General features: G+C 38.5%; 1 protein-coding gene across 1 annotated transcript; it reads left to right on the forward strand.

Annotated features, from left to right (window-relative positions):
* The first annotated feature begins 4558 nt into the window (after positions 1-4558).
* LOC139653166 (uncharacterized) lies at positions 4559-12851 on the forward strand. The gene is made up of 7 exons (XM_071530135.1): positions 4559-4694; positions 5807-6112; positions 6642-6938; positions 9484-9678; positions 11158-11247; positions 11778-11818; positions 12402-12851. Exons 1-7 carry the CDS (start codon positions 4655-4657, stop codon positions 12690-12692), a joined length of 1260 nt encoding a protein of 419 aa, XP_071386236.1. The 5' UTR covers positions 4559-4654; the 3' UTR covers positions 12693-12851.
* Positions 12852-14279: the final 1428 nt, after the last annotated feature.

Here is a 14279-nt window from a genome sequence, read left to right on the forward strand (position 1 = left end):
CTTCTTCATTCTGTCTGTATCACAAGAGTAATTCAAACCTGATAAGAGCGGCTATGAAGATTAACAGCGTCAGTTAGTGAATTAATGAAAACAGAAACCTGGATCACTGTATTCATGTAAAAAGGTTTCCACAAAGTGAGCTTATCAAATACAGGTTTGATAAGGATCAACTCGAAGGACTACTTTTGTGAAAGGATGTGTCACATTATCAGCCAATTAGAAGGTAATTGCTCTTGTTGTGGGCCAATCAGTGGGTGGGTTTGGAGCAGTGGGCGGGATAAATGTGTTTGACAGTTACACAGTGGAATCTGCAGGAGGTCGTCCTGTAGCCAGCGGCACTGACAGGCTTTTAAATCCCTAAGTAAACAGACTGGAACTCCCCTAACTGCAGGGTAACATCAACCCTCATCCATCAACCCTCACAGTAAAGTGCTTACACTCTCCAACACACCAGGCCCAGGAAAATAATGGCCTACTTTTTTGATACCATTAAATTTTTTTGAACCTGTCCAATAGCGAACATTTTGGAAATGGCACCATCCGTTTCAACACTTTTGCCGTCATGCAGGTTTGCACCGGAAGAAGCAAAAGGCGAATGCTTGATGCATATTATTTGAAGATAAGCCATATATCCCTTTTTTAAAAATACTTCTTCACCTGAAAGTCATCCTTCAAAGTCTTTAAAATCAAGAGAATCCAGACTGTCAGTGACGACGTTTACATGGACAGCATTAATCTGATATGAACTCGATTAAGACAATAGTCAGAATAAGAAATTGACATGTAAACAGAATTTTCTGATTACCTTAACATGTGGAGTATTCTGATTTTAGTCTGATTATCGAAGGGCATTTTAGACTGTAAACACCTTAATCCAACTAGGACTCTAACGGAGGATTCAAGCGGCAATCTGAACGCTTGACGACGCTCGCTCTGCCTTCCAGCAGTTGCGAATTTGTTTCCAGAGGAAAAAGATAAATGACAGCAGAAAAAAGAAGTCCCAACAATTTTGGGGTGAGGCTGAAACTGTCACCATGCTCAGGATTTTGTCGATTTGCACCTTCGATAATGTCTTAAGCAGTCCGTGACTCCAGTGATTCTCCTTTGTTCTGTTAATCAGAGTTTAGCATGTAAACAGGAACATGAATGGAATAGTTCTATAAGCAACACATGTAAACAGTTTAATAGGAATATTCTTATATAGTCTTATTTAGAATAAGGCCAATAGTCAGATTATTGCTGTCCAACGTCCTCCTAGGATTTAAATGACCAACTCTCCTTCAAAAAATACTACGGTTTGCTTTAATTTTGCAATATCAATTAGTTTCAGGAGTAGGAGGTCACTTTCTTCAAATTGTGGTTATCTTGTTTTGGAATTAAACTGCTTTACTCAAGTTAAAGATACCAGTTTAACATTAAAACCAAAAATGACTACAGTCTACAAAAAATACTGAACAAACCCCAAACAAACTATTGCTCATCTTTTCACTAAGTGCAAACTAGTAGAGACTTTCGTTTTTAATGAGTTGTCTCTTCAAATGTTACAGTATTCTCACCAGCAGGTCTTTAATATTAAATCAAAGCCAGAGTCTTTAGAAACAGCAACCAGCTGTGCGTGTGTGTGTGCGTGTGTGTGTGTGTGTGTGTGTGTACGTGTGTGTGTGTGTGTGTGTGTGTGTGTGTGCGTAAATCCAAGCATCCACTTGCCTGTGTACGCATGTACTCTGTTCTAGCTAAAGAGCCCTAACCGTATAAAATCTCTATCTTATCTGTGTTTTCTTTCCAGATCGGCTGGCAGCCGCACCGATCGCAAAACACACTCATAAACCATCAACACACACTCAAGCATTGTTCCATGTTTCACTTGGAGCGGATGACGTTCGTTATCAAGCTCCAAACCCACGGCATCGGCCAAAAACCATTAGCGTTTTGTGAAATAAGGCGGGTGTCCCTCCCAATACAACACTGCCAAGATACCCAGAGAGGATTGTCAGGAAAAATGATCTGTGTTATTAGTTGTGAAAGACGGCTTTAACTCGCGGGTTTCAACACAATCAACACAATCTGATCGAGTGTGTCGGGGTCAATGTGAGGGCTTTCTGTTAGCCGCACACTGCAGGATGCTCCCTTAATGGTTTCTCAGATTTTGTATCATTATTATTATTAACATGTATTTATCCAGGGAAAGACAGCTGAGCATGCTTGCGCTTTTCCAGCAACACCCTGCTTCAGATTCACACATTTGCACCAAGGATCTGTCCCATCAGGGTCGGGGCCATTCATGAGTTTAATTAAGACTGCATGGCAAATTTCAATTCACTTCCTGGATTGGAGTGTGAGTGTGAATGTCACCCAGCTGTAAGGAAACAGAACTGGAATTGAATTGGAATGACAGTAAACAGAATAGAGTTCCATTAAATTCCATGAAATTCCACTTCTAAGAGAGTTTGTCTCGACTCGCTAAACATTATGAATCAAATAAAACGCAGTTCAACAAATCAAAAACATTCAGTCATAATGTATGGATTATGGTTACATGTTCTGCATCAGATACCAGCTGGAAGGTTCCTTTAACATTTTATGATATTCAGTATTGATAATATATAACACTAGGTGTAATCTCAGATATGTGGTAAGAAAAAACAAAACAACATGGAATTTAATTTAACTTCAACCTGAAATTCAAATTCATGTAGGTTTTTTCAAATTATGAGTTCATTCATGAATTGATCCCAACTCTGCTGTCCAGTACAATTCTCCACTGCCCCCCGCCCATGTTCTCCCAGCCGGTCGTTTTTGAACCAGCGATCAATGGATCAGTGGATCACTGGATCTATCAATGGATCATGGACTTTCTGACAGGCAGCAGACAGTATGGGGATGGGCCTCATTGCTGTGGTGTTTCTGCACTGCACTTCCCAGAGATCACCTGTCAATCAAACAGTGTGGGCGGAGCTTGGATTCTCTGTTGATGCAGTTTGACTTTTCTTTGTCTGTTCAGCCATGGTGGCTATCACTGCTCATGCTAACTACCCAGATATATAGGTTGAATCACTATTGTGATATATCAGTCAGGGGTAGTAAAACAGACATTTATATGAAAATATTGTGGATTACTTAATCTAATCTAATTACTGTAAATGCAAGATTCTTCCTCTGATCCTGACAGGAGATTAGAAGCTAAATGAGAAATGTCTGTTCACCATTTGAAGCGGCTTCCTGTGGTTTTGTCCTGTGGGTGGTAAAGTACGAGGGCCTGGGTGTCATGACTTGTTGGCTTTATATAGCTCTGCTGGGCGATGATGAGACACTGTAATATTCAACAGCTCATCAACAGTCGTCATCAGTACAGTCGTCATCAGCATCATCTTTTAAATCTCCTTTAATAACCTTTGACGTTCATTCATTTTCCAACCCTGTTGTCTTGCCTGTTATATTATTCCATTTGTTGTTCTCCCCATGCCTGGATCTATTTACCTCAGCTTTTGTTTATTTATTGTTTTTATTATTATTATTATTATTATTATTATTAACTTCTATTTTATTACTTTCACCTCACTGATTTATCAATGCCTTGAACAGTGAATGAAACATGAAGCGGTGTTGTTTGAGTGTAACACCGAGTCCTGGCACAGCATCGCTTCACACACATACACACACACACACACACACACACACACACACATCCAGAGGAAGAAAGACGCTGCCCTCTAGTTGTTGGAAGAAATTTCCCCAATTTCCCCTTTCGGATGTTTCCATCTATCAGTTTATTCCCCTCAATCACCCAGTTTGCTGTGAGAAGCTGTGCAGAAACACAACCTATCCCCTAGTCATCATTAATTTATTCTATTTTCAGCGAGAAAGAGGAAATACTAATGAGGCTGCATCCATTTGTGAAGAGGAGATACTGGGTTTCTTACCTTTAAATTTATAATTGTAGTGTGTTTCTGTCAGTGTGTTTCCTATCCAAAAGGGGAATTTGCTCTCTCTCTCTCTCTCTCTCATCCTTACCTCTTTACTGTGTGATGCCCAGTAGAGCTGCAACGATTAATCGATTAATCGATTGGTTGTCAACTATTAAATTAATCGCCAACTATTTTGATAATCGATTAATCGGTTTGAGTAATTTTTTAAGAAAAATAAGTCAAAATTCTCTGATTCCAGCTTCTTAAATGTGAATATTTTCTGGTTTCTTTACTCCTCTATGACAGTAAACTGAATATCTTTGGGTTGTGGACAAAACAAGACATTTGAGGACGTCATCTTGGGCTTTGGGAAACACTGATCAACATTTTTCACCATATTCTGACATTTTATAGACCAAACAACTAATCGATTAATCGAGAAAATAATCGACAGATTAATCGACAATGAAAATAATCGTTAGTTGCAGCCCTAATGCCCAGCATACAGAAGCGAGGTAAAAAAGAGGAAGGAGGTATGATTAAGAGAGAGATTGAAAGAAGAAAGAAAGAAAAAAGAAAGACAGAAAGAGGGGGGAGGGATTAGTTTGTAGATCATCTAATGCATAAAATCAGGAAATACAGCTGTGCAGACAGTAGAGTAGAGAGCAACCAACTGGAGAGAACTGAAGCAACCAGCTGGAACAGAGTTCACTAATCTGACTGAAGATCTCAGCGTCCAAGACAACAAGATGAGGAACCTTCTCATACTCATGCTCTCCTTGATGGCAGGTAAAAAAGATTATTATAGCCCAATTACTTATATCAGAAATTAATCTGATCATTATTACTGTCCTACCTCATCCACATCCCCTTGTCTAGTTTGGGTCTACATTCATTTGTGTTAGTTTAACATAGCATACACTAGGCTATGTGTAGCACTCTCACAGCAAAGTACAGCTCAAACCAGCATAGATGAAAACTTAAAGTGATAATTTGCAACATTTTCACACAGAAATAAATGTATTTTTTGCAACTTTTACTACAAGCACAGGGTGAGAACAGAAGAGTTACACTGGTTTGCCTAAATCAGATGAGCCTCTCACAGATAAAAACATACTGGTCTGAATGTGAGACACTCTCAATGAGTCCCAGACAAAAAAGAAGCAGTCTCGTCTGCCTGCGTTTTCAGTGAAGATGGAAGTGGTCACAAGTGAGAACTGCTAATAATGGAATAACCATGGAGACTGCATTTTTGGTGTAGTTTGTTAACAGTTCAGAAACAGCAGTGATAGTACAGCGCCGAGAATTTTTTGTGTTGGCCACAAAAATTGGCCTTCTTCTGTTGATTCCAAACAAACCGCTGCTGCTGCTGCTGCTGGAAATGTTAAGAACAGCAAATGTAAAAGCTTTCATGAACTGTATATAGGTTTTGTGTGGAATAAATAGAAGAAGAAGAACTGGGTATAGTTAGCGTGAGCGGCGATAGCCACCATGGACAAAGACAGAGAAAAGAGAAACTCAAACTGCAGCAACAGAAAAATCCAAGCTCCGCCCACACTGTTTGATTGACAGGTGATCTCTGGGAAGTGCAGTGCAGAAACGCCACAGTGATGAGGCCCATCCTCATACTGTCTGCTGCCTGTCAGAAAGTACGTGATCCATTGATGGATCCAAAAAGCATATGATCAATTAATAGGTCCATAAAGTGCATGATTCATTGATAGATCCATAAAGTCTGTGATTCATTGATAGATAAAGAAAGTCTATGATCCATTGATAGGTACAGAGGAAATATGTTTCATTAATTGAGTGCTAATTCAGAGCCTTGCAGCAGCTCTGGGACGATTTAGTATCACAATCTGCACTCAGATCCATGTCTTTTCTCTTTGACTGACTGACAGGCTGTGATGACTCAGAGTTCGAAGTGAAGGGATGCCCAGGAGGATGGGTCACTTTCAACTGCACAGCTCCACAAAATGCTGGAATAAATCAATTTTGTAAAGAAGACAAAGATCACTGTAAAACCATAGTCAGTACTATGAAGAACAATATGTGGGAAAACAAAGACAGATTTTCTCTGTTCCATGATACTGAAGCGAAAAACCTCATAGTGGCCATCAAAGACCTTGAAAAACATGATGAAGGGACCTACAAGTGTAAATCAGGAGGGAACCTACTAACCACTGTGGAACTGGAGATAGAAAAAGGTAAGAGACATTCACTTTTTAGTCCAAGTCCATTTATGATCCACTCTTACTTAGCTGCATCAGTGACAGAGTGAAGATGTTATTTGTTTTTTTGTTTTTAGGATGTAAAGGATGTAAAAAACACATTCTAAGTAATAAAATACTTAGCCTCTTAATGTGCAATGAGAGATTGATTTTATATCAGCATCATGCCTAGCCCACATAGGTTTACAGGACACATCCATACATCACATTATAGTTTGTTTATAACAAATATATTCATTAACTCAGTATCATACAAGCAAATTATGTTGTTATTTTTCACAAATTTTTCACAAATCATACATTGACATTTATTCGCAGCCTTTACACATAGTATTCCACCTCCAGTATAATCCATCTTTTCTGAACTATATGTCAAGTCATGAGTCATTTTGCTATAAAGTACACATTATATATTAGGTAGATATTCATTATGTGTTAACACAGTATTACAATGTGATTACAATACTTAACACTACTTCTTTCTGCTTTTCTTTTGGATTTACAGCAAAAGATGGCTGCCAAGACCAATTCAATCAAACTGCCCATTTTGGAGATACAACCACCATCACATGTAATCCAAAAGACAAATTTAAGTCCAGTGTCACGTTTTTCTGTAAACAAACCAGTAGATCTATCTGTGGGGAAATGTTATCTCCAGAGTCAGACAACAGCACTGCCTTCAGCCTGTCCATCAGTAGCTTGACCTATAAAGACTCTGGTCTCTACGGCTGTGGAGTGAAGAAAGACTCAGATGGAAAAAGTTACCGTACTATGTTCAGAAGAGTCAACCTGCAAGTTAAAGGTGAGTAACACACACATGCGAATATTTAGGTTTTAAGATTAGTTTATTTACACAAACATATGATTAGGGCTCAACTAGTATGGGTTGTTGCAGGCCAGCAGCAATAATAATATTTTTAGACTGAAGACACTTTGTGACTATATTCAACATCTGTAAACAAGACCATTTTCATTTTACTCAGAGTGGAAAAGCCAGCCATTTAGACCACAGAGGACATTAAAACTCTCCACTGAAACTGATTGAATTCTTTTAGGGTTAGCAGCTTGAACGCAGGATGACTCACTGCACCTATTCAATGGTACATGATATGATAATGGTACATAATAAATAAATTGTGCAAAGAAAATAAAAACGAATTGCAGGTTTTACAGACTGTTTCTATGTAGCTGTGGTCATGGAGCAAACTCCATCAGCAGTGATTGGCCAATATCTGATATTTAATAAAAAGCCACTATTGGCCTTATAAATCAGCACACTGATATATAGTGATCTAATCCTACTGTACATGCAAATGATGAAAAGTGAAAAAGGAAACCAAACAAAGAAACCTCCCAAAAGGGTTTTAAAAACTCACTCCAAATCTCACTCCCAAAAAAGAAAAGATATATCAGCTTTTATGATAACAGCACCAAATCATCCTGCATAATTATTTATTCAGTATAATGTTGTTGTTATATGAAAACACACATTTCTCATTGACAGCCATGTAGTTTTGAAAGTGTACAAAGGGGTTTTAACAGGTTTGAAGGGCCTAAGGGTCATAAAACCCCCTTAGCACATCTATCTATCTATCTATCTATCTATCTACAGGTATTTTAACCTTTAAAAAATTGTTACACGCCAGACAGGATGACACATAACATACTGGTGTAAATATTCAAATGCTCGGGGAGAGAAGTACACCTTTAAGGGAGAAGATCTATCCAGATGTCAATGTCTAGTAAACACCACACATTAAACTACCAAGTTATGAGTCATCTTATGAACTTCACTTACCAAATAGTTGTGTTTTGAGGGGAGAATCATTTGTGTTTTTGAATTACTGACTGATGGATATTTACAGCAGCAGGGATGAAACCCTTCATATGTATGGAAGTAAATAACATCGTGTGTAATTATATAGCGACTGAAGCGCGCTAAAACCCTCCAAAATTATCAAGTCAGAAACAATACATTCACAACCCAGGTTCAATTCCCAACTGATCAACCATGACCAACACCTTCACCCTAACCTTAACCGAACTGTTTGACTTGACTCAAATTAATCATCACCTAACTTTTTTATGTAGGAGTATGCAAAAATGGAGTGTCCAATTCATGCTATTGTCATGTTCCTTTCATGGTAGAATGTAATCTTCACATTAATAATGTCCATAACACTTCATCTGCATTTCAGAGTTTGTGCTCATTTTACCAAATATTGTGAGACTCAAATACAGAAGATCCAGTGTGCTATCAGTGTAAATGTCAACCAAGGACTTCAGTCAGTTGCTAGTTATTAAAAAAGTCCCATAATCAGTTTTAATTGTGGGCAATCAGCCATTTTATAAGAGTAGGTGTCAGTTTTTTTTAAATGGAGGATATGTCATAATGGAAAGAAGATGTTCATTCTTCTGAAGTATGCTACCGCAAATTCCTGTTTCCAATCCTGTGCAAACAAAACCAGCTTGTGGTTTCACCGGTTGGTTCTGCTTTGCCCGCTCTCTCACGCTGAACACATGACATCTGGGGTTGTTGCTATCTTTACTTCTGTCTTCACTTCTGACTGCTGCTCTCCCTGCTGCGCTGCAGTGACGTGATCCTGGGTTTGTGTTTGCATCATGTCCTGTCAAAACCCTTTACCACAGAGCTATTTTCAAAATCCATAGTCAAAAACATATTTAACATAATCACCCATATTCACTCAGTGTCACTGCTGTGTCACTGGGGAACTGGGGAAATTAATAAAAAATAAAATCAAAGAGTTTAGTCCAATCTATAATAAAATAGAAGGAAAAGAGTGGTGTGTATGTAGATTAACCATACTAGAGATAGATCCTAATATTTTTGTATTAAATCTCACTGCAAGAAACTCTCCTGTTGTATTTTAATTTCAAAAACATGAAAGAGGATGTTGGTGAGTGATGAAAGAAGGTGTTGCGTTTAAAAGGAGCTTAGCACATCGCAAGAGGAGGAGAAAAAATTGTTATTGAAGAACTTGGGTCCATTGTGTGAATTTGTGTGTGAGTGTGTGTGTGTGTGTGTGTGTGTGTGTGTAATCTGTAACCATGGTGACATTTATCACATACATCAGATATTATGGGCCAAGACCCTATGTTGAAGAAACTAAAAAAAAGAACCAGAAGAAGAAGATATTCTATGTGAAGGTGTTTTCATTTTGTCAACCAAGGAGTTAAGACTGTACTTTAACTAGCTGTTAAATTGACATTTACGCTGTCAATTCTCTACCAAATATGTTTTCTCCGTTGCTATCTTATTTTGGAATTGAACTTTAATTGTTACCCACGTGCACAACTCACATGCAGTTTTGACTGTTTGCTTTCAGCCCCACAACCCAAACCAACTACACCAACCACACCAACTACACCAACCACACCAACTACACCAACCACACCAACCACACCAACCACGCCAACTACACCAACCACACCAACAACCCGCTCTCTAACCTCATCACCATCCACCACAGTCCCAGCTGCTACATCTCCAGTGTCTCCAACCAAACAATATTCCAGTTCTGGTAAGAAAGTGTGTTTGCTAGATAAATCCACTGCAGCCACTGAAATTTATTTCAAGGTTGCTATCTTGCAAAAGTAGACATTTTCCCTATATTTTATTATTATTATTATTATTATTTATTTTTTTTACCAGTTTTGAGTTATGGGATCTCAAGGAAAATTCAGTCCTATGACTTTGTGATGTGTTCCCCAATAGAGGCTTTGCAGTTTTGTCCCAAATCTGCAAGAAATACACATCTGGTGCCATCATGGAGGTCCATGGGAGAATTGGTTGTGTGCAAATAATGTCTAAATGTGTAACAACCAGTTTACAGAAAGAGTGATACCTGAAAAACATTCTTGTGGTGTGGCAGTAGACCATTTGTTTTTGTTTTTTTGTTTGTTTATTTATTTATAAGGACAACACACATTAATCAACATTTCTGTGAATGTGCCAGTGTTAGCCAGCTGGCTAATTTTCAGCTGTAGTCCTTATGGCGAGATGTTTTAAAACCTATAAAGTGATAAAACTTTACAGAACAAAGACAACAAGATGCCACAGAGACAGCAACAAAACAAGAACTCTCAAGGCAGAACACAAGCCATACAAAGCAACAGGAAACAGCAAGACATCAGCACAACAATACAGCAACAACAAACACCATTTTGGCACATATAGCCATGCAAACAACATGAAGCAACAACACACAGCCAAGCGATACTGACCACAACCAACTTATGACACACGCAGAGATGCAGAGCAGCAATAACCAGTAAACATAAATGAAATACAGCAATCATTATTTAGATCTTATGAAAGTGTTACCAAATTGTTTATAAAATACTAGTAGATATTCCATACATACCTAAGCCATGCAAAGCTGGCCGCCTGGCAACGGGCGAAAGACATGGGACAAGTTAGCAGCAGGTTAGCCAATAATAACAATGATAATCATAAAATGAGCAATGTACTATGTGGATTAGAAATGTTCACATGTCTGACTTCAAAAGCCAGGCCTTGAGACTTTGTGTGAAGGTGTGGTAGGTGGTACAGTTTCTTGGTTCAGTTGGTAGCGTGTTCCACAATTGAGAAAATTACAATTACAGAAAAGCATGATTGGCTGAAGGAGCTGGACCGGAAAGGGATTACACAATCCCCTCTCAGAGCAGATCTTGTAGATCTGTTGTTTGATGTTTTCTGCTTAATGAAAGTACTAAGTGGTGGAGGAGCCTTGCATTCAGCACTGTTATAAGTTAAAGTGAATAGTGTGATAAGGTGGATTTGGTTACTGTGACACGGTAAACTGTCTTGTCTTTAGCCCTAGTCTCTACTCCAAAACACTCTGAGCTGTAGCTTTAGAAGAGTCAGCTCAGTTAACCTGAACAAACTGTTCAGGTCTGTGTCATGGCAAATAAATGCCATGACACAGACAGTTGTGGGTGTGTTGATGGTGGTTTTAATGATGCTGGATGTCCTTGTGTTGTGTGGTTTCATCTTGCAGACAACTCCCAGAGAACTATGATCATTATTGTGGCTGTCTGTGTGGCGGTGCTGCTGCTGCTTCTGCTTTCTCTGGTCCTGGTCTGCAAACGTAAGAGATTTCATCATCGGTTTGACCAACATGAAATCCGCCAGCTCACACACATGCATGCATACACACAAAAACACACACACATTTCTTTTGTCATACTCTCTTTTTGTCTGGGAGTGGGCAGGCTGGGAGGAGTGATTCAGAAAAAAGCCCAAAAAAGTAAAAATAAGTTTACAGTTGAGTAGTATTTTTCATTTCTGCATTTCCTGCAAGTTAGGTGTGACCAAGTCAGCAAAAAAAAAACAAGAATTAGATAAAAATCAGAAATAGACATGATGATAAATGTGTATAGTAGATCTGTGTATTTTTCCTATCCCATAAATCATCTTTCAACCCCTCAAAATTATTTTGTGACCCTCTGGGGGGTCCAGACCCCCAGGCTGAGAACCACTGGGTTAGCGAGAGATGCAGCTGTATTATAATTTGATGAAAGATTAATTAAATTAATCTACTCTCTTTCCTCCATTTTGCTGCATTTCTTTGGTTCCCTTCCCTCTCTCACTCTCACTCTCATGTGTTTTGCTTCCCAGGATTTGTGCCTTCAAAAAATACAGCTGTTGGGAACAGAGAGGTTAGTGTATGTTTGTTTTTCCATACGGAAGTCTAATATATGAACATATATGCCCCTATACCAGTGAAATGTTGTCATATATGTTACATATATAGTCATATATGAACCAAACATATATACCCCCTCTGGATATATAGTGATATATGTGCAGCCCATATATGTTCAACATATACAGTATATGTAAATTGTACAGTCCAAGAACTAATGTGTCATTTTCTCTACACATTGTGTATTTGTGTTCATAGTGCTGAATGAATTGAGCAATAGTTAGATTAACCAGTCAAACCCACATGATGTTAGATGCCCCAGTGTTTGGGTTACAGTATAATTTGCATATAAAATATTAAGATTGTCACTTGGTGCGTTGATATTGTCAGGTTTATGGGTTTAATTCCATGCTAAAATGTTTGCACACTGATACTTTGGGTTAAAACGTCCATCAAATATCAAGTCAGGTTTTATTTTACTGTACTGCATACTACAGTATACAGTAGGATTCGTATGGATAATGCCTACTGTTTGGATTGTATATGTCCTTTGCACTACACACTATTCACACTGTATCTTTCCTTCTTCCCTGCAGGGCCTTCATGTCTATGACGAGATACAGGAGCGCCCCCAAAAGCCAGACTCAGGAACTGCGCTTCCTTCGATTTACGTCAAGGCCGGCTTTCCCACAAACCCCTCTGCCTTTCCCCTCTACTCCACCGTCATCCTACCAAACGGCACGCCGACTCACAAAGCCAGCTCCCCTGCCTGTGAATATGCTGTTGTGAGGACCAACCAAAACCCTGCCTACTCCACTGTCAATCACCCATCCGGACCTTGTGAGGATCCTCTCTATTCGACCGTCAACATGCCGCAGAAACTCTGAGCAAAGATTGACCTCATCCATTTCTGAACCTGAACCGAGCCTTGTCTTATGGCTGAGATTTCAATGGCCGTGCTGTTTTCATTTTTGATGGGATTTTTCTAATTCAAAACCAGCTCAGACTTGAGGAGTTAAACAAAAAATCAGAGATGTTGCATCTTGTTGGACTTCATTGTGAACAATTCTGAGCTGTATTCACAAGATTATGCACTTTGTTTGAGACACAGAGGTTTTGCACTAATATGCACAGAAACAGATCTGTGCATATTAGCACAGATCTGTGTCCAGCATACTTGAAGCCAGCTACAATTCAGCATTTTTGCAGCCGTTGTTCTGTAGATTATCGGCTCTGCCTATCAGAAGTAATATATTGATATGAGAATCAATTCTGGCTCAGCTGGGTTGGTCCATGCTGGTGGTGCACAAGTGATATCAGTGTACTGCCTGATTATGAACCATTAGTTCATTTAATTGAGACGATTTAAAGGTGCAATAAGTAAGATTTTCACTGCCCCATAGCACAAAATGACTAATATATCAGGGGTTGATCGGGCTGTTGATCAATACCGATGACTGAACGATTGCTTCACCAGCAGCTGAGACTTCTGGCTTTCAAAAACTCACTTTCCGGCCCGTACTCTCAAGACATTTCGTTCTCCAAAAAACCAAATGATAAACAGTATTGTTATTCCTGTATTGAGTATGGTGATATATTAGCTGAATCTCTGCTCTATTAGCTGAATCTCTAGCTTACTCCTATCTAAAATGTGTAAAATGTGAGTTTATTTATGCCAATTATAGTCCATAGTAAGCTGTGCCAGACACTTGGTCAATAAGTCAATAAAAGTCAATAACTTACTTAACGCCTCTTTAACATAAAACCTCAAATCGAATTACATTTATACATTATAGATACATTTCAAGAATAATAACTATATTGATTACCTCACTAATTTGCACTTTTACCAGCATCTGATTTGCATTAGTGTGTGTTGAGTCTGGCACCATAATGTTTTCCTGCTCCATCAAGGCCGGGCGTCTGGACCCCTGATGCTGAGATATTGGGTGTACTGTTTCATTTATGCAATATGTTTAAGATGTGTATTTGTTACAAGATATGTTTTACTCAATACATTTATGTGTTGAGTAAAAAAAGATGTTACGTTTTTTTTATACTCAACACGTGTTGAGTAAAAAAAAACGTAATATATCTATGACAAAGGTAGAAATTATTTGTACCTTTGTCATAGTTTATTCCTTCCAAAGTATCCTTTTTTATCAACAATATAATATTAAAAAAGCACTGAATGCCACTGCTTTGTGAATGTTTATTTCTGAACCACTGCAAAAGGCACATTTCTGTTTGAGTATTTTTTTCTCTATTACATATTGGCTGTAGTGTGAGGCAGTAATCCTGTGATGTATCATCCTCCAACCTCGTCTTCTTTTTGATTTCGATGCTGCATGATAAGCATTGTTATCCAAGTGATTTTATGTCTAAAAAAAACCAACATTAACAGGAAACTGAACTAGCTCCACGATTCCTAAAAAAAATATATATATTTAAAGGTTTTTCAATAAAGATATGAT

The sequence above is a fragment of the Centroberyx affinis genome, unplaced genomic scaffold (assembly GCF_046629955.1).
Source record: "Centroberyx affinis isolate AG114_WGS23_722 - 3 ecotype Tasmania unplaced genomic scaffold, CSIRO-AGI_Caff_v1 ptg000130l_1, whole genome shotgun sequence".
NCBI classification, from domain to species: Eukaryota; Metazoa; Chordata; class Actinopteri; order Beryciformes; family Berycidae; genus Centroberyx; species Centroberyx affinis.

What these genes read in the sequence shown, in the direction of transcription:
- LOC139653166 (XM_071530135.1), top strand. Translation starts at nt 4,655, where the DNA reads ATGAGGAACCTTCTCATACTCATGCTCTCCTTGATGGCAG. An exon ending in CATGCTCTCCTTGATGGCAG is followed by an intron (nt 4,695 to 5,806) that starts GTAAAAAAGATT and finishes ACTGACTGACAG; the next exon opens with GCTGTGATGACTCAGAGTTC. An exon ending in AGTCAACCTGCAAGTTAAAG is followed by an intron (nt 6,939 to 9,483) that starts GTGAGTAACACA and finishes GTTTGCTTTCAG; the next exon opens with CCCCACAACCCAAACCAACT.